This window comes from Pleurodeles waltl, chromosome 10 (genome assembly GCF_031143425.1).
Source record: "Pleurodeles waltl isolate 20211129_DDA chromosome 10, aPleWal1.hap1.20221129, whole genome shotgun sequence".
Taxonomy (NCBI): domain Eukaryota; kingdom Metazoa; phylum Chordata; class Amphibia; order Caudata; family Salamandridae; genus Pleurodeles; species Pleurodeles waltl.
Genome location: NC_090449.1, coordinates 1,020,189,963 through 1,020,215,370, shown reverse-complemented (window position 1 = coordinate 1,020,215,370; position 25,408 = coordinate 1,020,189,963). Strand labels below are relative to the sequence as shown.

The following is a 25,408-nucleotide window of genomic DNA, read 5'->3' as shown; positions in this document are numbered from 1 at the left end:
CCAGCAGCTGGTCTCTGATAAGTGTTCCATTCAACACAAGTTTCTGATCAACAGCTTCATGTGCATCAAGAAAGGAAGATGCGACTTTCACTTACCTTGTTAAGTAATATCACCAAAGTGGGATGTTTCATTTAGAAGACCAAGAGACCAGGCGCAAACGAACGAAGAGAAGACGCTAGGACCCAGATTCCGAAAGGTGTCACGCAGCAGGCAAAAATGCTGCGCTGCGTGACAAGGAGAGAGCAGGAGAGCGCCATATTCACATAGAAATGGCACTCTCCTCCACTCTCCCTAGCACCGGCGCTGATTTCAGCTGCTGTGCGCCACGCATACACCTTAGCGCCATGATGCTAGGGTGTGTGCGTGAGTCTAGCATTGGTTTTGTGCAGGAAGGATACACTTTCTCTACAAAATACTATGCCTAGACTAGTGGAAATGCTTTTCCTTCTTTGTATGTGTGCTGTACAGTGCAGCACACATGCAAAGTTGGAAAAGCAGGGAGAAATAAAAACATTTCTCCATTTGGCAGCATTAAATTTGGGTGCTAAACCCTTTCTTCTGATGTTTCACAGTAGGGTTTAACAACAAAAAGCATGGGTGGTAGCACGGGTACGCCCGTTTACCACCCATGTAACGCCCCCTTGACGCAAAAAAATGCAAAGCAGCATTTTGCACTGCTTTGCGTTACTTTGCCACTCAAACCAATGCAAATATCAATTTGCGTTGGTTTGTGAATCCTCAAACAAGTTTAGCATTGGGTTAGTGTTAGAAAAGTAACTTTAATACAACGCTAAACCTTTGAGAATCTGGGCCTACTACTACTGACCTGCAGAGAAGGACCAGTCGTGCTCCAGTGAGAGAGCGTGCACTTCAGATTTCACAGCGAATCTTCTTTTCACCCCTCAGGTGAGGCTGTGAACTTGCCTACCAGGGGTTTTGAATACTGAGCTATTTTCAGCACCTGTGTACCTTTAATAACCCAGAGCATTTATAACACACAAACTACCTGAATATTGTCTCCTGGCACAAGTCTTGTCAAGTAACATTGGATTATGTGTGCTTTCAGTGCTTTTTTAGAGTGTGTTGAGTTGTGCGAATACCTGAATGCATCAGGGAGAGAATTCAAAAAGACTATATTTGCACTGAAAAGTTACCTTATGTTGATAAAGGTTTGATGAGCTGTCACCTGAAAGTCTCTTAGTGTTAGAAACAAGAAACACAGAAACAAGATTAAACATTAAAATAAATGTGTCAACTGATCAATGTTATGTTCTGTGAATGACGTTAACTCTGTCAGCCAGTGAGACTATCCGGAGCCAAGATGAGAAATTACTAGTTATCTTTCAGTCTAGCTAAAATCTGAAGGTAGGACCCCTGGCAGCAGATCTGTTGGCCTATGTCTGTAATTTAAAAGATGCCTCTTGTGTTTGGTGCAGGTCTTACCCTGTCCCTTCTCTTCTAAGACTGACTCAAGTAAGGATCTTCTTGAGTAGGGTCTTCTTGAGTAGGGATATTTTTGAGTCAAGAGCTTCTTGAGTATAGATCTTCATGAGTAGGAATCTTCTTGAGTCATGATCTTCTTGAGTATGGATCTTCTTGAGTATAGATCTTCTTCAGTAGGAATCTTCTTGAGTCATGAGCTTCTTGAGTATGGATCTTCTTGAGTAGGAATCTTTTTGAGTCATGAGCTTCTTGAGTCATGAGCTTCTCGAGTGTAGATCTTCTTGAGTAGGGATCTTTTTGAGTCATGAGCTTCTTGAGTATTGATTTTCTTGTGGAGGAATCTTCTTGAGTCATGATCTTCTTGTGTATAGATCTTTTTGAGTATAGATCTTCTTGAGTATAGATCTTCTTGAGTATGGATCTTCTCGAGTATGGATCTTCTCGAGTAGGGTCTTGTTGAGTAGGGATCTTCTTAAGTCATGAGCTTCTTGAGTATAGATCTTCTTGAGTCAGGATCATCTTGAGTAGATCTCTTCTTGAGTAGGTATCTTCTTATTGTTAAGGGTGCCAGAATGCACAGTTATTGGCTGCATCCCAGTTCTCCTCTCGGAGTCCCACCATATAACCTTTGCTTGGACCTAAGTCTCCTTCTAAACCGAATTGAATTTGTAGGTTTTTCTCACAATATATGACCTCTACGAGTTTGCCTTGGTATGTATGTTGTATTCGTACTTATGTAGCGTGAACATAGCAAGGAAACAATGAAGCGCTGTATGTTACATGGTCATACTGGAAGAATATCAACAAGACCTTGTTTGTCAAGTGGGGATTACACAAATGCATTTCACACATTACATTTCACATTTTTAAGCACAGGGAGATTAAGTGATCTGCCAAAATCACACAATGTTGAGCGAGGTACTGAGGATGGGATTCAAGCTTGGATCCCCACGTTCAAATGTCAGCAGCTATGAACGTGTGTCTCTGATGGTTTCTAATACATCTATTTTCTAACATCCACCCCTTTAGCTAAAGAGCCAAGTTTACTGCAAGAGGGTTGGAGCATTCTTCGCCTTGAGCATGATGTGACAACATTTCCCACATTAGACACATCCCACCCTTGCATCTTGCAGCCATGAAAGAAAATGTGACTCCAGTAGTATGCAAAACTTTCTGTGATTTAGGCATTCCTAGCTACTGTGTTAAACCACCACAAAACGATCAGAGACCTATTTGGTTGTCACACATGTCACCCAATTTTCTAATATAGAAGACATTGCACATGAGGTCCTTACAACCATACACGTAAACACTGACATGAGAACAACCGGACAAGGCAATAGCCCTACAGAGCCACACTAGCGGCAACCTTTCACTCTTTAACTAACAATAACAGTGCCAACGGTGGTGATAGGCTCATCTACCTAGGCGAGCAGTGTAGGGGACCCCCAACAACTTATTGAGCAAGCCACCATGTTTTTGTGCTATGGTGACTTGGACTATACATTGACTAAGAGGTGGAGAAAATCAAACCTGCCTTGTAACTAATCCAGTTAATGGAATCAAACGTGGCAGAATCTTTACAAGGGTCTTTGTTGCAGGGTCCGAGCTCTTTAAGCTGTACGGAGATGCTTTAAGGTAGTAAAGATGTGGGGACAGGTAGGTGTATTATACCATATGTGGCACATACATAGCGAACAGCTGAGTCATGTATTCGAGGTACAACAATCACACGAGATACCTGCTTAATACATGGGGCCGCCGCCTATATGACATTTTATATTCAAAGCGGCATTCTGGGTCCAAAATACTGTGAAAAGTGCAAGCGTAAGAAAAAAAACACCAAAATGACACAAAACATGTAATACCTAGTAATAGGTGTTAAAATACCAGGGTCTATTGAATAGTTTTCATAAAATAAGAAACTGACTCGATTCCCTCACCTGGTGTCCCCCACGGTATGTTTTCCCAAGTTTAAGTTAAGGGTTACTACTTCTGATGGTTCCTGGAGAAGTGGGTTCCTTCCAGACAACGGTCGATTTACTTTTCTCGACCCTTTACTTAAGCATTTTGCATAAAATTGTCCTGGCGTCTCTCTAGCATCCCTTGTCTGCTTTTTGTATAAGTCCAGGTCGCCCTTTGGCACCAGATCTCTCAATGGTTCCTTTGTCACTGCGTGGGCTCTGAGCTTGATGTGATGTGACATAGATCTGGTGTGCAGTCACGGTTCACTGGGCCCCCATTATCCAAAATAATTACAGAGTAAAACGGATGATGGTATTCTACATGCACCGAGTATTGCATGTCTGGCCGTGTCTTGCGGCGAGTATTTTTAGCATTGCGTGCCTAGCTAGGGACTGAATGTCTTATCTGCGGTGTTACAGTTTGCTCAGTGCCGGAATGTACTTTTCTTGTGTTGACTTTAAACTGCAAATGCAACAAAATATTATGTAAGGATGTGTTTTTGCCTTAGAACAGGCTGACCACGTGCCACCTTGACCGCAGTTGAGCGGAAAGGCAAATTGTCTTTTCTAGAGATTGGGAAATTTACAGCAGGAATTGCCAATGTAAGGCACTGGGGCTAATTCAGCCAAGGTCACCACCAATGTAAATGAGCCAGATTCCTTACAGGGTGGTCCACAGTGGACTATCTCAAGTCTTCCTCCTCATTATGCCATTTACATTGGCTGCCATGTTTTTGAGCTATCCTGGGCTTCCTGGCTTGCTAACTTATGGATCATAGAGTCAAGTGATAATATCTGCTATGTAGAGTGCAACAAAAGAACAAAAATATGTGATGGTAAGTATCAAAATACAAAAAATTACTATTTTACGTATCCTTTGCAGCCCTCCACACTGGTCCTCCTTGATTTAGTAAGTGGCTTTGGTAACAAATTGTTCATCTTCTTGAGTAAAAGAGAGACTCCCGCCCCAAAGTGGGTAAGAGTGTTCACATACCTACTCTTGGGGAGAGGGGCCCAGTTTCATCAGGACCAGGGTGTGAGGTATTGCATGGCACAGCCGTTCAGGGACTGTGGCTAGACACTGGATGTGCTGGTTGTTTTATGTCCCCAGACTGGTCCTGTAGAAGGAAAAGTATGTCATTTCAGGAGGTCCTTCTCATTTGAAAATTCCCAGAGATACAGAAGGACAGCCTCATCGCCAGGGACATCTTAAGGATTTTGGGGGCCCTGGGGCAAAAGTATTTTGGGGGACCCTGTTCGAAACAGCTTTACATTTATGATTCAGTTTCAGCTCTTTTGTGCCCTCTATGGCCAGGTCACTGACAGTGCACAAGCTCACTCGTCCAAATTCTGAATGTGTGTGTTTCTAATATTCAGGGAATAGTGATGGTGTTTTGAATACTGTGACACAGAAGCAGCTCACTAACATTACTGCAAATAATCTCTGTGACACCCTCCCGTTTCTTATATGCAAGGCCAGGTTTTGATCTAAAATAAACATTTTTAGGGATGTTGCGTGAAACATAAACACAACATTTCTCTGCAAAATGTCTGTAATAGACTCTCACACATCAGCCACATTAAAAATAAATGAAAGGACAACTAAGTTTAAAACTATCTGTTTAAGAATTATTGAACGTCATCAGGTCAAGACTCTCTGCAGAGCAGAACTGGTTCTAAGGGTGGCCCCCTGAAAAGGCTGAGGCCCTGGACCAGAACCCACTTTGCCCAGGCCTTAAAACGTCTCTGCACATCACATGCCCCTTACCCCATGGCTTTACTTTGAATACCGACAAGACGAGGACTCTAATCACGCTGCCTGGTGTTACAACACTCATAGCTTGTACAAGAGGTTCCTGGCATACTTTATTCTGCTTTAAACTTTGTGTACCTATTTTATCTGCAGAAGGAATCAAGTTAATAATTGTTCTTGCCTTGGGGCCGCCAGCCGTGCAACCCAGTAGCATATTAACCATATAACATGAACAGAGAATAACCCGCACTCTGGAGCAGAAAGGAGCTGATGGTAACTTAAAAGAACTAAAAAGAAAGAGAATAGACTTTTTCAAATATCAGTGATCTAGAGTGCGAGTCACAGATACAGTTGCATATGTTAGTTACACTTATGTCCACCGTGCACAGACCTTGCCAGGTTTAATCGTATTACAGCGCTTTTTTCCCTTTTAAAACATGTTGCAGAGCAGCTCATGCTGCTGTACAATATGTGTAAATACAGCACAGGGGAGGGGCCAGTTAAGTAGCACTGGGTGGGCGGAAAACAAAACAGATGTGGTCAAACTAGACCGTGGGGTGGGGTGAAAACAGACGGCGGGGGGGAGGAAATAGACAGGTGAGGGCGGGAGAAAACAGGCAGCAGGGATGGGGAGACCACACAGTGCCATGCACTCTTAGAGTGCTTGGCCAAAATTAGAGCAAAAATTACCTTCAGGAGAGCGTGGCCAGTGGAAGAACACTTGCCGCAAACAGGAAGCTGTGCTGAGTGTTTGCTCCATGGCATGGGAAGAAACCCAGAGAAGACTGCAGGAGGAGGTGAGCAGCTGGCAGGAAGTAGGAGGCATGACCAGTAAAAGGTAAGGGAAAGAGAGTGAAGTGGATGCCAACCAGTAGTAAGTAATGGGTGGGCTTTAAGCCCATTTTTAAGCTTTTTTTTTTTTTGTAGCAATAGTTTTCACTGACAGCACATGCGCTTTGTAGGAGAAACCTAAAAATGTTTTTGCACATTCCTCCCACGCATAACTCTGACAATTTCCATACATGAGAGTATGCTTGGAGGACCACTAGCAGTAGGCCTCAAAAGCTACAATGTCCATGGATTTCCTTGTCAAATGTTATGGTGTGTTGCCCATCCCAAAATATGCACAAATCTATGCAAGTTGTAGGCACTGGTCTTCATTGTGTAGATTGATATATGTCTTTGTTAATCAAGCCCACAGGGAGAACATCAGGGGTCGGCGTGGACTTCACCGATAGCATTTGATGGTCATGTGTGGCTTCTTGCGTGCCCTATGTGTTTTGCAGCCCCTGTGTTGTACCCACCGTGACTGCTGCTCTTTGAGAGTACCATGTCTCTAGTAATTACTAGTTGCACTAGGTGCCTGTATCTGCCAGTGGAGTAACACAAATGTATCTTAGGGGGTCCCTAGTTCTTTTCACCCACAGCTTAGCAGCTCAACTATAGGGCTGTAGTGTTGATCCCCTCTTAGACTGTAATGGCTGAGGGGAAGGGGCTCGGGGGTGTTTCCATAATAACCTTATGCTTTATGAAACACTATAGACACAGAAGTACAGTGGCCCATCATCCGGGTCAAAGGCCATGTGGCCCTGCATTCTGTGATGTGATGAGCATGGGATGTCACTTCCGTCCCGCCCAGTAGGTTACTTCAGGTCGACACCGTGCTGGCTTGTGGCGTCTGCAAAGATAACAGTCAGAATTTCAAAAGCTAAACAAGCATTTTCAATGCAACAGGGCTCGCATTTGCTCGAGTTAGAGCTATTTGCATTGTAAACTCCTAACTGGACTTTTCTTGACACAAATTAAAAGAAAAAAAAACACAGCGCGATCGTGCTATGTAAAATGCAGCGCGATTGCGCTGAAATTGAAAACGTAAAATTGAAAAGGTAAAGACTGAGTGCGATCGCGCTATGTAAACCCCAGCACAATCGCGCTGCAGGGAAAATAAACAGACAAAGCAGTCCGGAAGCCCAGGCTGAAAACCTCGAGCCTAGAATGGTTTCAGTTATTTACCGGTGCTGTGTAGGTGGGCTAAACACCGGAAAAGGCATGACGTATGCATGCCTTTAACAAATGAAAGCAAGCAGATTTTAAAGAGCAAGCCGAGGAACCAATGAAAGTGACTGAAGTGACCTGGGCGTGGTTTCAAGCCCACAGAGAGATTACATCATGGACGGAGAGCTTTGCGCTCACCTATAAAAAAGGTTAAGTGGAAGCGAGAGCTCCTGGCACAGTTGGGCTAGACTAGAGTTAAACTTATCCTCTAGCGCTGTGAAAACTGTGAAAACTACCTTGCAATGTAGACAAAGACTCGGTGAGAGTAAGTCAGGAATCTTTACAATTCTCACTGGTCAAAATCCTTAACTTTGGGGGCAAAAATGTTTTAAAATGTGCCCGCCTAGCATTCTTCATCGGCTGCCAGGGAAGCATGGAGCGTTTTCTATGCTTTGTGAGGCCGATGTCCATCCTTTCTGTGGGATGGGAGGTTCCAGCCTAGCAGATAACCTTTCACCTTTCACCTTTGTAGAGTGTATTTGTTTTAAACATTCCTAAACTCGTGCTTCCATCTCTAAGCTAGTGATTTCTTACCTGAGATGTTGATTGTTCAAACTGTTTTTAATTAAGAATAGTTTACCTAGGGCTCAGGTTACTTATTCATCCTGCACGTTTGACCAGCAAATGTGAGCATCGCCTGGTGATTGATTGTTGCAAAGCACAGTTTAAGTTTCAGTTTCAGACAAGAAAACTTTTGTATAGTGCATTTTGAAAACCTGGCATGATTGCAGCTTGGACACTCGGTACACCCCTGACTTAAGCACACATCGGGCTCAAATATAAATGACTTTAGTCAACCTTGCCAACATTTTTAAATCTCGATGAACACTATATATGGTATCAAATTTAGTGAACTATCTGATGTGTTTTAGACATCATTTTGGACAAGTCAGAAAAAGAGAAATAGCGTTGTGCCTCAATCTACCTCTACCAGGATTTTCAAAATGTATGCCCTGTTTAGATGAACAAAAATGCAGACAATGACACAACTCAAATGCAGCACTGACAACGTGTCTTAGGCCAAAAACAAGCATTGCCGCAGCAAAGATAAATTCAAAACAAGCATTTGCAATGCAATAGGGTCTTGCATTTCTCTGAGTTACAGCTATTAGCAGTTGTAAACTCCCAACCGGATTTTTCTTGCCACATTGAATGGAAAAAAACAGCGCGATCGCGCTGCTACAGTTCACTCATAGTGAAACCTATCGGCAAAAGTGCAGTTATCTACGTAACCGGCAAAACTGCAATTAACTGTGTAACAGGGTCGGTGTTATGCAAAGCGCTCAACTTCTGCCAAGCGAGATCGCGCTGCGAACAAAAGATAAAAAGTCCACAAACCTGACGGGAAACAGCGAGCCTCACATGTTTTTAGTACTTGTTCGCTGCGCTCAGTGAGGGCTAACCACCGGAAAAGGCGTGACGTATGCATGCCTTCCACTAATGAAAGCAAGCAGATTTTAACAGGCAAGGCCACAAACCAATGAAAGACACTGACGTTACATGGACGGGCTCCAAGCCCTTTTCTAACTCCTAAAGCGCCTTGCAAGCGAAACGCCTGCACAAGCGCATGCAACACAGGCTCGACCCTAAATAGTGGCACCAGTCCAAGCCTACAATCGGGGCAAAGAAGCTCAGCATAGTCTGTTTTCACTTTCTGGTCTGTACTTCAGAGTCTGCAGAACGCGCACCTCAGAGTCTAAGTAGCCTTTACTGAAGTATCAATGGTTTGCACCAAACCTGTGTTTTTATAAGTAAAGTTCACAGAAGGGCCTCGGACAATGGCCGCCAAGTAAAGTAGCTCCATGCGATGAGGATACAAAGGGGTATAATCACAAAGGCATTTTCGAGTACATCCTGTAGCACTCCTTTAATACTTTTTCACGGTTTTACACGCCTTTGTAAATTAGCCCCAAAGCATTTAGAATAAGAATAGTCAGGGAACACTCATATACAGTTACTATAAATAGAAACAACTGTGCACACTTTGCAGGATTAACAATAAGGAGCTGGGCATTTCGGAGATAATTCACAGAGGTTTAGAAAGGTACTTAAAAGGGCCTCCTGTAATGCTACCTCCCAGGCTCATCAATGCTTTTGTGAATTGGTGCCAATGTATCTAGGGCTTCATTTGACAACCTAATGTGTTCTGAGAGTTGTAGTCGTGGTCCATTGGACTGGCACACCTGATTACAATGCCTTGTCACAGAGAAGTTTAGGACTATATTCAGACATTTTCTTACCGGAGAGCCACAACATGTGAACCGCATGCGCTGAAGGAGAAGTGGCTTATCAGGGTCAGAAGATTGTAATTTTTGACCTAAAATAACAGAGCCTGCTGAAATTATTTGTGAACCCATTCATCTTTACACGGCTCGGCGTCATAGTTTGTCTTGTACTGACCCATACGTGACAAGGTTGTTTGTTCTCAAATTCGACTTTTTGTTCATTGTTCTGGGAACCTCGTTTGTGGTTATTATTGTACTAAACCTGGGACATGACAATTTCACAGAAATAGCCTTGAAAAAGTCCATGGAGTGGACGAAAAACATGTGTCGGCTGAATCATCTGTATTTCAACTCGTGTCTGACCCTTGGCCGAATTATCTGTATCAGAGCAACTAGCATCTGTTGTGTGTACCAAGAGGAATTAAATACATCAACCTAGCACAACATTACCGACTGGACTTAGGTGATTGCTAAAAGAACATTTTTCGAGCACGCATTTCCTAAAATATGGATCACAATGTTTTATGATAGGGTAGCAATTTCACATAATCAGAGAGGTGGGTATGTATTTGGAGCGCTCACCTCTGAGTTCTGTGCAGTAATCATTGTGCTCTGATTACATGTATCCAGGTAGGACACCTATTAGTTTGCAGGATTCCATGCTAGAAAATAAGCAACTTGAACCTAGTACAAGCTCAGCATTTGAGTTCAGCAACTGAGCCACTGTGTGTGTGTGTGTGTGTCAGATGTTGGAAGCACAATGGGAGCTTAGCAAACCATGCATGATGCTAACATGGTTGTACAACTCTTGTCTGCTAGGCAGAAAAGATATGTTTGAGGTTTGGGATTTTATGCTTTGGCTTTTAAAGTTGACACATTGTTTTGAGTGTTCAGAAAGATCTCATATGCTAATTTTGGCGTCTGCCCTGCCATCAATTTTATTTGTTTCCCAACCAATCAGATGATGGTATAAGTATGAAGAACTCTGAATGGGCAGTTGTAAATTCATTTCAATATTAACCAGAATTAATCAAACAGGATGACAGTGACATTTGAACAAGTTTTTCCCTCCATCAGAAATTTCAACAGGGAAATACTTTGGGTTGAGAAGTAAGACAAAGTTTGAACTTCCCATTAAACTTGAGTGGTAAACTGCTTAAAGGATTAAATTAATTGAATGCCATATTTGTAAGGAGGGGGGAATAGTGGGCTTAGCATTTTGTCTTATGAGGGTGAAGGTCTCATTAATCACATTTACCGGATGTTTTCTCAACCAGAAAATACTTCCAAATTGAAAACACACTCTAAAGCCGACCCCCTGGAGCCTCCCCTATCCTCATTGTCTATGATGTCAAGTAATTGACCACACTTCAGGCTTTGTAATAGGTTAGAAAAAAGGCAAAGGCATTGAGTGAAAGGCTTGAAAATAATGTCACCCGTCCACCAGATCTACCTCTGATTGGATGTCCCCAATTGGATATCGATGGCCCTAAGCAGACAAGATCCCCACCTACTTGTTTCAATTGACGCCGAGAAAGCCTATGATGCTATCCACTGGCCCTTCAAAACTCATACTCTGAAGAAACTGGGGTCCAGAACACACTTCAGGAAATGGGTAAACCTACTTTACATGGAGCCGATGGCTGCCCTAAGAAAAAATGGCATGTTATTCCCTGACTTCCCCATGAGGAGAGGGACTCAACAGGACCACCCTCTTTCCCAGCTCCTCTTTGCCCTGATCCTGGAGCCCCTAGCATGTTTGATCCTTGCCCGTCCCAAAATCTGAGGTTTCCATATGGTGGCTCCCCCAATTCCCCAAGAAAAGATCTCCTTATTTGCGGATGACATCCTACTTTAATGATCCCACCCTGAAGGCTTGAGCCCCGCAGTCCTCTGTACATTTGAACGCTAAAGAGCTCACTCCGGATGCAGGAAAAATTGGGAAAAATCTGTACTTTTCCCTGTTGGAGGGTGCTTTTACATGATCCCCCTAGCCAACATCCTCCGATCACACGGAATCACTATCCTCTCCTATGCAGATGACACCCAACTCATCCTCTCCCTCACCCACAACCCCACCACCGCCAAAACCAACCTACACGTAGCTCTCCTCGACACTGCCAACTGGATGACAACTAACCACCTCAAGTTTAACTCAAACAAAACCAAGATCATCATCTTCGGCCCCAACAAAACCATATGGGACGACTCCTGGTGGCCCACCGCCCTAGGCCCCCCACCCACCCCCGCAAACCACACACTCAACCTCAGCATCATCCTGGACCCCTCCCTCTCCATGGCACAGCAAATCAATGCTCTAACCTCCTCCTGCTTCCACACACTCCGCACTCTAAAAAAAAATCCTTCAAATGGATTCCCCCAGAGACCAGGAAGACAGTCACCCATGCACTCATCAGCAGCAGACTAGACTACGGTAACGCCCTCTACGCCAGCACCACACTCAAACTCAAACGCATACTCCAAAGAATCCAGAACACAGCCGCACGCCTCGTCCATGGCCTTGCCCGCCACAAACGAATCTCACCACACCTCAAAACCCTTCACTGGCTCCCCATAAACAAGAGAATCACATTCAAGATCCTCATCCACGCACACAATTCCCTCCACAACACCGGCCCGGCCTACCTCAACGAAAGAGTGAACTTCCACACTCCCACCCGCAACCTCCGATCAGCCAACCTCGCCCTAGCCACAGTCCCCCGCATCCAACACAGCACCACAGGAGGCAGGTCCTTCTCCTACCTCGCCCCCAAAACATGGAACTCCCTCCCCACCAACCTCTGCAAAACCAAAGACCTCCTGCTCTTCAGAAAGAACCTCAAAACATGGTTGTTCGAACAGTGACCCTCCTGCCCCTCTTAGGCCCCCCCAAGCACCTTGAGACCCTCACGGGTGAGTAGCGCGCTTTATAAATCTTTTGATTGATTGATTGATTGATTGACCCAACTGACCTCGCCCAGAAACTCAGAATAATTAGGGAGGGATTCCAATACGTGGGGATCTGTGCCACAATAGACTCCGAGAGAAGCGTGGAACAAAATGTCAGTACGCTTTTGACTAACTGTCAGACAGATGCAGCCTGTGTCAAGAAACTTCCCTTATCACCTTTGGGTAAAGCGGCACTATCTAAACTTATCACCCTCCCAAATGTCTATACGCCCTACAAAATACATATTACAAACTCCCAGATTACATTTTCACTAGAATCGAGAACGACCTTAGAAAACTGTTATGGAATGATGGCCATTCCAGGATAGCTCTCCGCAAATTACAATGGAGGTATAGCCCTGCCAGATCTCCGGGCCTATTATTGGACATCCCACCTAATAGCACTCAATGATGGAGATATATGGACAGTGACCACCCTACTTATGCTTTAGAAAAGACACAATTTCAGCTACGCCCGTATCAACACTACCTCTATGGAGGTAGGGGAAGACGTGGGTGCCTTAATGCCATTTTCCTCTCTCCAGAGGTAATTCCAACTCCACGACCGACAGTTTTATAAATATTTGCAACTCGCACATGCATGGAAAGCTGAAAACATCCCCCGAGACCTCTCTGAATATGCCCCATGGAGGTTAGGCTTCTGCTGAAGGCATCACAGGAAAAGGCTGTATCTTCCACCTACAAAACTATTAATAACAATATGCCAGACACTCTCCTAAAACTGAGGGCTACAGGGGAAAATTATAGCGGCACATTTGATAACTTAGGGCCAGATGTACGAAATCCATGAATTGCGACTCGCTATGGGGTCGCAAAGACCCACCTCATTAATATTAATGAGGTGGGTCGCTTTTTGCGACCCCATAGCGAGTCCCTGCACTCACAGGGATGGTGGCCTGCTGAAGTCAGCAGATCTCCATGTCTGTGACGGCTTTTTAAATAAAGCAGTTTTTTTTTCATTTTGCAGCCCGTTTTCCTTAAAGGAAAACGAGTTGCAAAATGAAAAAAATACTGAAACCATTTGGTTTCGTTTTTTCAGTGTAGGCAGTGGTCCATTGGACCACTGCCTGCTCTGAAAAAACCTTTATGCCCACATTCACAAAGGGGAAGGGGTCCGATGGGGACCCCTTCCCTTTTGCGAATGAGTTACCACCAGTGTGACACTCGTGGTCACAAAGCAATTCTGAATTGCGATGCAAGTCGCAAATAGCAAGGGAACACCCCTTCCTATTTGCGAGTCGCATTTACAAATTGCGAGTCGGTACCGACTCGCAATTTGTGAATGAACATCGTGTTAGGCTGTTTGCATGGCGCAAACTGCGATTTTCGCAGTTTGCACCTGCAAACTGCTTCCTACGCCCTTAGACTGGGAGGCTGCATTGATGTTCCCGTGAGACGTAGCCATTAGAGCCCGGCTACACCTCATCCAATTTAAAATCCTACATTGGATTTACTATGATAGGGCCCACCTCCATAGAATGGGCAGAGCAACCTCACCTGCGCTGCGGGAGAGACCAGGGTGACTTCATCCACACACTATGGACATGCTCAGCCCTACAACCATACTGGCGCTGAGTACTCTCAGAACTTAACACTATACTAGAGATACAGTTGCCAGCCAACCACAAATATGTTCTCCTAGGGATAACTAACGATGTGGGTGTACCGCAGATTACATTTATTCCTGTGTAATATGGGGATGGTCGTGGCCAAACAAGACCAAGCTAGGCATTGGGGTGCCAACTATAGGGGGGTGGAGGAAAGAAATGGGTTTATTAATGGCAGCCAAAAGAGTGACATATAAAATTGGAGGATGCACACGTAAATTTAGTAGAAAATGGGGATTGGATTGCACACTAGGTACTCGCTATAAATGATGATGGCGTTGCTGTGCCGCCTCCCCCGTAACCACACTGCAAATATCATTCTTATTCATTATGTCAATATAATCATGATTGTATTGAAGATTGCACTCTCGACTTTGCTTCTCAACACTGTAAATGCTCTGAAACTATCATTGTCTGATCGCCATGTTTTTATGTAACGGGAGTGCCAGTTGGTGCCCCCTATGTGTAGCTTTATAAAAAATCTATAAAAACATGTATTGTTTTTAAAAAAAAGAAAATAATGTCAGCCACTGCCAATCAATTGGGCTGCATTCACTTCCCTCATTTTTCACACATTATGCCACTCCAAACAGAGACCAGAAATATGCAAACCAGCCTTGGCCCTGCTCCAGTAGTAACAATACACCCCGAACTGCCAAACCAGATTCCCTCTGGATGGGAGCACAAGTAACTCCAGACCAGTTTTGCTACAGGTTGCAGCAGAGGCTTCCATCCCCGGCACAGTTTAAAAAGCACATCAGAAAACATTTAACACGTTTTCCTTTCAAGCATGCTTATTAATCTCTTTTTGCCTCAGATCCAGCCTGTAATCTTTGTATGTATTCCAGAGTCAGGAGAGGGTCTTTGTCTGACAGCATAGAAGGAATGATTGCATGGGTTAAAGCTGCAGTTGAAAACAAGCATTTGCAATGCAATGGGTTTCGCATTACGTCAAGTTAGAGCTATTAGCGTTGTAAACTCCTAACCGGACTTTTCTTGCCACATTAAATGACCAAAAAAAAAACTGAGCACGATCGTGCTGTGTACAACACAGCGTGATCGTGCTGCGAAATAAAGAGAAAAAGTAGTCCAGAAACCATACGGAAAACATGGAGCCTCGTATGTTTCCAGTAGTTTACCGGTGCTCTCGAGGAGGGCTAAACACCGGAAGAGGCATGACGTATGCATGCCTTTCACGAATGAAAACAAGCGGATTTTAAAAGGCAAGCCCACAAACCAATGAAAGTGACTGATGTGACATGGGCGTGGTTAAAATCCCCCTAAAGAGAGATTAGAAGAGGGACCGAGCGCTTTGCGCTCGCCCTTAAAAAATTTTTTAGGCTACTTCTGTTAAGTTCAGACTTGGGCTATGGTGTCTCCCTCCCACCCTCACTTCTGTAGCTAAAAAGCAGGTGATAAACATGCCCTTTAAACATATATTATTTTCAGTTCTCAAAAAGGGGACTTTGCTTCTAAAGGGCAGTATGCAGGAGGCAAAGAACTTCATTGATATGCCTCTCTCGACTCCTGTATAACATTTAAAGGTCGTACCCCACCTGCATTGCTAATTAGATGATGTTTCCTTTTGCATCAATGATGAAGACCAGCAGGAGATTCTAAACAGAGAGGCTAATCATACAAAGCACTGGAAATAAATCAGTACATAAAGGTGTGCAGAACCCCCTCAAGCCCTCCTTGTTCTGTAGTGTGTGAGATGCAACTCAACACAGCCATTCCTTCACTTCCACACCTTACCTGTTTGCTGATAATGTATGCACAGCTCTGAGGTCTACCTTTGGAAATTAACTCAGTGATGGATACATATCCCATTATCACCTTGTTCTCTTTCCCACCTCAGTCTTTAAGGAATGGGTGGAAATCCCTTCTCGACAAACCCCACCAGCTTGCTTGCCCTTTCACTGAGAACAAGATGTTGGAATCTCCCCACCCCTTACTCCTATGGAAAAATACCTGCCTCAGACCTTTCTGTATGTTAAATTTTAATTCGTGCCAGAGAGGTGAATGAATTTTGTATGTTTTTTTTCTTGTAGCACTTCGTGCCTGCTCGCAAAAGTTGAGGCGATACAAGAGGCCTGGGCTTCGACCATGGCTTCTTCTTAACCCTGATGATTGAACGGGTCAGCATCTTACACAAGAATGGCACAATCAAAGAGAGGAGGACATATCAGCCTTCCTCTTCATCCGATGATAATACAGTGAGCTTTTCTAAGGCAGATATGGCAATCATGGGACCCCAACTGTTGTCTTGTCCAGTCAAAGAGGATGAGGCTGGTTGAAGACCCTGGCATTGTCAGACTCGCAGAAAGAACAAAACAAGATGGAAAGGTACCCGTATTCACTAGCCATCGACTGGCAGAAGTGGGGAGAGATTAAAGCCAGAACCTGAGGCTGATTTGCCCTTGTGTCAAAGAGGTTGTAGACCTGTTCCCACAGTATTGTCTGCTTTTGTCTAAAGTCACCGGCATTTCAGGTCAACAAGAATACAGTTTTTCTGTGGAAGTGAAAAAAGTCGGCTCCCATGTTTTTTTTTTTTTGAAGCATTGCTTTGGGAGGTCATTGATTCAGATTTTCAAGTATCAATCAAGATGTAATCACTTATCCTGAACCTCATTTGTAAATCATTGATGTCAACACAGAAATGATTAGCTGGTAAGCAGACAGTATCCAGAGACAACCTTAAGCGGAAAAGTATTGAGAGCTTCGTGGCATCATGTATGATGACGAAGGTCTTTCCAGCCTTAATATGAGGCTTAGCTTGGAGCTTCTCAACAGAAGATCAATGGCTTTTGAAGATGACTAACTTTGGTTATTCTGTGGGTTTCCTATCTCCAGACTCAATGATCTGTACTGCAAACATTTATTGAGACACATGGAAGCAAATGCACTAATGGAGGCAGTGATAGGCCTTCTGCAGAAGAGAGGCATCATCCCTTTACCAGTTTTATGCAACCCTATTGTTGGAAAAAAGATGTGGCCTTTACCAATCTGTAGTGATTCAGTGGCACATTTAGAGTGCTGATACTGCAAGACCTCGTTCCAGCAGTATCCATAAGAGACTTTCTGGGATTGGTAGATCTTCAGGACGGCACTCTCCCTATTCCCATTTGCGAAATCCATTAAAAGTAGGTTGTTAGTAACTTTCACTTCCAGTATTCACAAAGTCCCTGGCATGTATTGGGAGTCCTACATGTCACATAAATTAAAGTATTCCCCTACCTGGGCGACTGACTAAACATGATGACTTCCACTCTTCAAATGGGAGTGTGTCCAAATAGCCTGGGCCATGCTTAGGAACACTTTGCGACTCATCAACATCCAGAAGTACCAGTTGGTTCTGGTCTACAAGTTCCAGCTCATAGGCTCCTTTATAGATCCCATAGATAGAATCATGAACCTTTCATCAGACATTGCTTACAACTTTTCCAGTGGTCCAGGGTCTGATGAGAGCCAAGACGGTGGCAGTCCCATGGGTACATTTACATCCCAAGCCCTTTAAGAGAAATTTCTTGCAATGTTGGGCCCATTATCAGGTATTGAGACATGAGGAGTGTTGTGGGGTTGAATTCCGTAGCTTTGATGAGCATCATAATGGATACCAGTTTCAAGGGGTGTGATGCAACACTGACCAATGTCCCCTATAGGGCAGCTGGTCCCAAAAAACGCCTTCTACTTTTCAAATAGGAAAAAAACATCAACAACCATCCAGGCACTGAAGGGGTTTGCCCTTGTTATTGACTGAAGTACAGTGTTAGTGTGACATGAAGCTGTAGCCAAAAGGTTCTTATGAAGCTGTGGGGATGGAATTCCAGTTGGACCATTCTTGCAAAGATTAATGGTTCTGTCCTTGGAAGATGCTGATGGAATGAGTGGAAGTGACACCGGTGGCTCAAAGAGGACCGTGAAGACACTGACGTTTGCAGTTGTTGAAGATGGTGATGGACCTCATCCCTCCTCTGGTCTACATGACGTCTAAAGGAGACCCGTGTCAGGTATACTTTGCAGCATCGAGATTGAGAAGAGGGCCCTGAAGAGGTGTGAATGTTCAAGGGAGGTATCAGAAGAAATCTACTTTCAAGCCTTGCAGGTATCACTTGACTGCTTGGAAATTCTTCTATGTTCTCCAAGCTCATTAGTGTAAACTTCTCAAGCTCTTGAAATCCCAGTGTAATGGCTTCTTGTTAGGACATGCAATTTCCTCCCTAAGGACCAAATGAGCAGCTACTTGGGTATTCTGGGAGTTCAGGTGAAATGCCTGCCAGCTGCAATGTTACATGTGTGCTCTTCAGCACCGTGGTTCCCTCACTGTTTGCCCTCTAAAGTCTGCTTTTATTGCTGTAGAAGAGGCTTGCTTGGCTTTACTATCCACTGAAACATCTTTCTCGGTGGCCATTTCCCAAGCCTTGAGCTGAAGTCAACTTGGGGTGTTATCAGATCATAAAGTTCTTCCCCTGTTTTAAACATTTTCCTAACAAGTTTCTACAGCTGTAAAGCCACCCCCCCTTCGTTCCAGAGGTGTATTCCTCTTTCGTATCTTCAGTTATTGAACATCCAATGGACCAAGAAAAGAGCCTTCACTCTTTGGATGTTCGCAGGATCTACTGGGTGTCCTGAAGAGAACTGTTGCCTTTTGGGCTTGCCGCTGGTGGGCAACAGCCCCATGGCCACTAGTTAACAACCACCACTTACCATATTAGCAACATATTGACAGGCAGGGGATTTGTTACCACTACCAATGCAGGAATACTCTAAAAGGGGCATTATAGCACCATGAGACGATCTTACCGGAGACCCGAGGGAAACATTTGCCTTGGAGCCTTCCACCCTCTCCCTCTTAGTTCAACCTCCAAACTCCAGGGCTTGGTACCCTGTCTGCCAACACAGGGATCCTCTGCCTTCTTTCTAGATGTCCTCTTTGTAAGTCTCATAGAAACATATCTACATATGGGATAAACGTTTGCTGTGCTGCCTCCGTAGTTCACTAGAAATGCACTTATTCCTGATAAACCTTTTGTGATAATACATCTTGTATGATTGTAATATCAATGAGTTATCTGTAAAAGATCCTAATACCCTTGTTGTGCAGAAGTAGTGTGAAACAGTAGTTCGGCTTTCCCTCCCACCACCCCGGTGTGTGTGTGGGGGGCAGACTCCCAGGGGCCCCCTCAGCACTGCCCGTACTGTGCACGGGTGGTGGGTCCCTGGCCTGATAGCTCCTTACCGGGCCCAAGGGGAGGGAGGTGGGCCCCTCCATGTTCATTGCAGGGGGACCCCCTCATGTTCTGTTATGCAGGTGTGCTATATGAAACTGTTAAATGTATCAAATACATGCTCACATACATGGGCTACTGCTGAGGCTTTTGGCTACATTATTGTCTGGTGTAAGGGACTTCACAGTAGATTAGTTTGCTACAGGAGCACTGGGTGCTTCCTAATAATGTAAATGGAGTATTGTAAAATAAGCCACAGTTGTCACAGATCTACTTGGCATGTGACGAGGAAGAGGGGCGGGTGGTAATGAAAGAGCAAGAGTGGTAGCCAGACCATCTGGCCCTCCCCCGTAGGCGAGTTCCTTTTCATTCTGTAAGGACTGTGATGAGGAAGGGTTTGACTCAGTGTAATGAAGATAACAAGGGGTGTATGTATCATTAGTGCAGCAGGTGCAGTGACACCAGAAAAGTAGGTGGCCACAGCACCCCAATTATGGGCCTGATTTAGATATTGGCGGATGAGTTACTCTGTCACAACGGTGATATCATGGGATTTAGATTTTAGCGGATGAGATATCCGTCGCGACAGAATAACTCATCTGCCAATATCTATATGAGGACCTATGTTTGTCCTTTACTGCATAACAAGGTGAATGTGTGCTCATTTTCTTTGTGTTGGGGTCCCTGCAAATCTTGTGCACCACTGAAGATAAACCAATTTGTAAGGTATCCACTCTCATAGCTTATAAAATGGCGGCCTCCGTGCTGTGGGACCTCCCGTCGGCTTCCTCCCCCGTCATTCAGCTTTTGTACGGTGTGAATTTCCACCTGAACCTTTGCCTGACGTTTCTCTGTTCACTGAATCAGTCACGGCTCCTTGCCTCCCAGACGGTCAGGGTTTATGTCCCCTGTGTCTTGACGTTGCACCGCATTGCACACTTCTCTGCCACACTACAACTAAGGAGCAGTAATATTTAATGACTGCGGAGTCTCTGCTGCTCTCTCTCGTGAAATATGCTGAAGCAAGCTGCTGAGGTGCGGCAGACCGCTCTGTCTCTCGATGGGCCCTGCTGGGCTGAGGGTTTGCCTTTAAAATAGGCTGCGCTGTACAGATTTATCCCAGTGGCTTTCAATGCTGCGTCCCAAAAAATAAAAATCATCTGGCCCCCCTCAGAATTTTTCAGAATTATTCTATTAAGATGGCAATGTTTAAATATGTCTAGACTTCTTCAAAACATTTAAGTTAAGTCGTGTTACCTTTTTAAACATGCAATCCATTTTTTTCTGCTTAAAACAAAGCATTGCTATCTGCATAATGCTTCTTTTGGCCAGAGCCTGGTGCCCCTCCCTGCCGGGATCACATGAGGCCCCCCTAGAGGTCCCGCCCCCTAGTTTGAAGACCCCTGGTTCATCCCCACCTGAGGAGAGCAGTCAGCGGTGGCAAGCGACTGTGAAAGGAACAAGCTCAACTCCAGGAGCATAGATTAAGGGGGTTGTTTGGGGTGTTAAAGCCCCCAATACATGTATTTTCTGCTAAATAGTTGGGTACATGTGCTTTCAGTCGGTTATGGGGATGTGTCTGTTGGCTTTCACCTGAGATTTTTCCACACACAGACAAAAACGCAGACACAAAAAGTCTCATGCCCTCTGTTTTCCCTTGCTTAGTACTCCTACCAGTTCACATTTCTCTCCCTTTCAATCGCCGCTTAAGCTTCTTTAAAGCTCTCTGCTTGTCCAATAATGTATTTTAAGATTATATGTCCGCGTGATTGCTGAAAAACTGAAGCTCACCCCCCCCCCCATTCCTACTGACCAAGCTATGCCCCTGCTCATCTCCATCAGTCTGTGTCAACCTCAAGTTGAGTGGAAACGTGTCACTCTCTCATGAGTTCTCTGAGGGGGGTAGGCAGCTCAGCTACAAGTTAGTGCCATAATGCAAAATGGTGCCCCCCCCCTTGCGGAATGTGATGAGGGGTCCCCGAGTCTTGCATATCTTAAAGATATTCCTCAGCCTTAGGCTCAGCAGGGGGAGGCGGGAGGGGGCTTGAAGGGTGGTGGCCCCCTGGAGGGCTGGGACAGCCATGCTCCACAGGGGCCTGTGGCAACCTCTGTCATGAGGTTTTTGGGGGGCCTTCTGCAAACAGAGCAGAGCCAGCTGAACTTCTGCTTCTGTCCTGGGTTCTCTGTGGCAGGGGATTTGGGACCTGATGTAAGCTTTACACTGTGAGTTGAGCAGTCTCAACCTCTATTATGAATTATTTGGGGGAGGGGGCCACCTGCAAGCACTTGCCAGTGAGCTGAAATGTGTCAACCTCTGTCGAGAGTTCTGTCGAGGGTCTGCTTCAGGCACCCCAAACAACAGGATCAGTGGCTGCAGTTGTGAGGTCTGCTCCAAAAAGAGATTTCTAGGCTAAAGGCAGAAGGAGTGATGTTAAATGAGAGCAAAAGAGGCCTCTATTCCAGTGTTTAAACTGTCAATTACCTTATGGTCTTCGGTTATCATTTCTCCCTCCTCCATTTGTACTTTAGTATGGGAAGAAACCATGAAGGTGACAATAAACTCCTGATTCCTGACACCCTTTCAAAAACTGTATCCAAAGACCAGAGTGCTGACCACAAGCCTCTTACCCCTACCACTACTGACGGCAGCGTTCGCTGTGTACCCTGCGGGTCACAGACTTTAATCTTAGCCTCAAATCTCAGTGGATGAATGCACCTGCTGCACAGTGCATATCCATCAAGCCACTAATTCTGATCTCCAAGAGAAAGCTTTAGCCACATGTTCCAATCAAAGTGACATAGAGTAGAAGGTTTGTGCAGCTACTGCAGAGATCTGCTTGTAAAGTGTGTGACACAGATTCCTTTTGGAGTAAGATAGTTCCCTCCTTGCAGTGCACCGACAGTGTGGAACATTCTCTAGCCAGTGATTAAAAGTGCTAATGTCTCATATTTTGCAGATGTTTAAATGGCAACAGTCTTTGCTTTAGAAGTCAAATAAAAACATGTCTACCAGTTTAATATGTTGTTGGGCAAATATGTTAGGTTTTGTTGCCTGTAGGTGAAAGGCAGACAAAATAGCCATAAGATATTTTTGGCCCATGTCTCTGCCCCACACTCCCTGACCCTGCACCCATTGCACTCAGCATCTTAGGGCCACATGTACCAACATTTGGTTTTGCGACTCGCAAATTGCAAGTCAGAAACCGAATGTTGTATAGTGTCAATGACACTACTAGCGAATCGCAAGGGGGTCGCAAATGCCCACCTCATGATTATTCATGAGGTAGGTCGCAATTAGCGATCCACTTGTGAATGGCGGCCCTCACAGGGATGTTGGCCTGCTGGAGACAGCAGACCACCATGTATGTGACTGCTTTTAAATAAAGCAGTTCTTTTTTTTTAAATGCAGCCCGTTTTCCTTACAGGAAAACTAGATGCATTTCAAAATCAAAAAATGAAAAAAGGACCACTGACTGCTCTGAAAAAATGTTTTCACTGACATTCACAAAGGGGAAGGGGTCCAATGTGGACCCCTTCCCGTTTGCAAGTGGTTTGGCACCAGTGTGACACTGGTGCTAACTGCGATTGTTTTGCGACCACATTTGCGGTCACAAAACAATCATACATGGGACTGCGAGTCACAATTAGGAAGGGAACACCCCTTCCTAATTGCGAGTCGCAACCCCTTTTTGCAATTCAGTACATAGTTTACTGATTCGCAGAAATGGTTTGTACACGGGGAAGTGCATTTTGCACGTCGCAAACAGCCCGATTCGCTGTTTGCGACATGCAAAAGCCTTCGTACATATGGCCCTTAGTTCTTTATGCACTGTGACCTCTGCCAAGGGAAATGCAGCTGCCCATGCCTCTGGAAAGCAATAACTCATTTTGGAGAACGGTGAGTGGTCCCAACATCATTTGGGATCTCAGGTAACTATTAATTAGAAGTGTGTGGCATTGAAAAATCCACATATTTCTGGTGGAAATGCAAAATCCGGATGATAGTACAGGTCTGTTGCCTGAACCAGTACAGAGCTAACTGAGTGGGTTAATGCAACAGTTGCTGTGGACATTGTACAACCTGGGGGTCACAGCTTTGCCTCTAGATGGAGCTCTATTGCCTTTCCCCCTATATCAATGCACCACTCACAGAGCCATCTGGCCAGCAGCAGCCCGTCCTTTTGGGCTGAGGGGACACAACCCCCACCTTTTTCACCTCCAGAAGAGTGTCTGTACCCCCAGCTATAAGATCCTCAAGAATTGGCACTTTCCTTCATAACCACCATATTCAAACAGCTATGGACTGCATATGCCTGTGTTGATAAATATTTCTTATCTGATTATGTGTATATTCTAGTTGTATATAGTTCTTTAGAAAATATGTATTGCTACTATGTCATAACAATAAACTACACACACACTCTTTAAACCTTTTTAACTAATGTATATTTACTCACAGTTTACATATGTATATGTTTGTACATATACGTGTCTATATGTGTGTGTATTGATGTGTGTATGTGTGTGTGTGTGTATATATATATATGTATGTATGTTATTCTATGCTTAACATGTTCGTAGGTCATTGCATAGCTCCTAGAAAAGTTGTTATATTACATACTTATGAATCCCTGCCCTCATTTTATATCACACTGATCAAATGTTTATTATCATAGGTATTTGGCTATTCACAAATTGAGTGAAGATAAATAAATGTTAGAAAAGTACACTTATTAATTAACTTCAAATATTACAAATCTTGAAAGTCTGTTTTTATACAACACTACTTTTCTTCTCATATTACACCCATTATCATATTCTTTAGACATATATTTCCTTACTATGTACTTGCATATCTATTTATTTATGACTCTAGTCCTACTGTACTAGAGAAAAAAAAATCTCTAAATAAAATTCAAATTATAAATAAATCAAAAATGTGTATACATATATATTATTAATAAAGGATAAATACATAAAATAAAAAGAATTATAAAAAATGTGTGTGTATATATATATATATATATATATAATTAATAAATACAAAATATTACATTTTTACTCTCTTGTAACCTTTACTCTGTCTCCACATCACCATATGTCATGTCTCTATCAATCTATCCTCCATTCCCACTCTGACTCATCCTAAATCCATTCTACTACTTACATCTCCTGAATAACCCTGCCTAAGCTTTTCCCTCCTCTTCCACATCTAACTCACCCAAACCTCAGTTTACTACCATGATCTCCCAAACAACCCTACTAAATCCCCCCTCATTTATCTCACCTTTAACTCATCCAAAACCCCTCCTGCTACTATGATCTCAATAACCCTTTCCATAGTCTCTCCCCTCCTCAATCTCCCCTTTACTCATCCCAAGCCTCATCCTAGTATTATAAACTCCCAATTAACACTTCTGGATTCTTCCCTCCTCCACCCCTCCATTACTCCAGTCAATCCAACTAACAAACTCACATATCCGCGGCTCAAATTAACTCATAATAATACTAAAACTGTACTCATATTTCCCTATACTAATCCACCACTAATTCCTTTTGGGTTCCAGAGTAGCGTGCTGCTCGCTGAAAAGCACTTTGATGCCTCGTCAGGGGTAGTAAGCGCTATATAAATATTATTACAATACAATGCAATGTTTGTCCTGTGCACAGCACTGTGGCCATCAAATCCTTCTTAAAGATACTCCATTTGTGAAAATCATATCACTGGTTTCAGGGAAGTACATTGTAATGGGATTTTTATAATTTTCTTTTAAAGGTGCAGGTATTGTCTTTTTACAAAACATTAAGTAGAATGGAGATTCTTCATTTGTCCCCTATTACTTTCCCCTTTGTTCCCCCAGTATTTTATATGTAAGCATTGACAAAGGTTGTAATTTGATATATAGGCGCAGCTCGAAGCCCAGAAGGCCACCCAGGATTTCCAGCGGGCAACTGAGGTCCTACGGGCAGCCAAGGAGACCATATCGCTGGCCGAGCAGAGGCTTCTGGAGGACGACAATCGCCAGTTCGACTCAGCTTGGCAAGAGATGCTGAACCACGCCACTCAAAGGGTAAGGGCCAGGCAGCCATGCGAGTGAGTGTGTGAAAGAGTTGAATGACGCAACATGGCAGCCATCTTGAGAGTACACAAAGTATAGACAAT

At 44.1% G+C, this 25,408-nt stretch overlaps 1 protein-coding gene across 1 annotated transcript in view; it reads left to right on the top strand.

Annotated features, from left to right (window-relative positions):
- The window catches only part of SH3BP5 (SH3 domain binding protein 5), a 196,307-nt gene that overhangs the window by 91,649 nt on the left and 79,250 nt on the right, over nucleotides 1-25,408 (top strand). Inside the window, exon 4 of the mRNA XM_069211932.1 lies at nucleotides 25,152-25,316. Coding sequence (XP_069068033.1) covers nucleotides 25,152-25,316 — 165 coding nt within the window. The remainder of the gene's footprint in view (nucleotides 1-25,151; nucleotides 25,317-25,408) is intronic.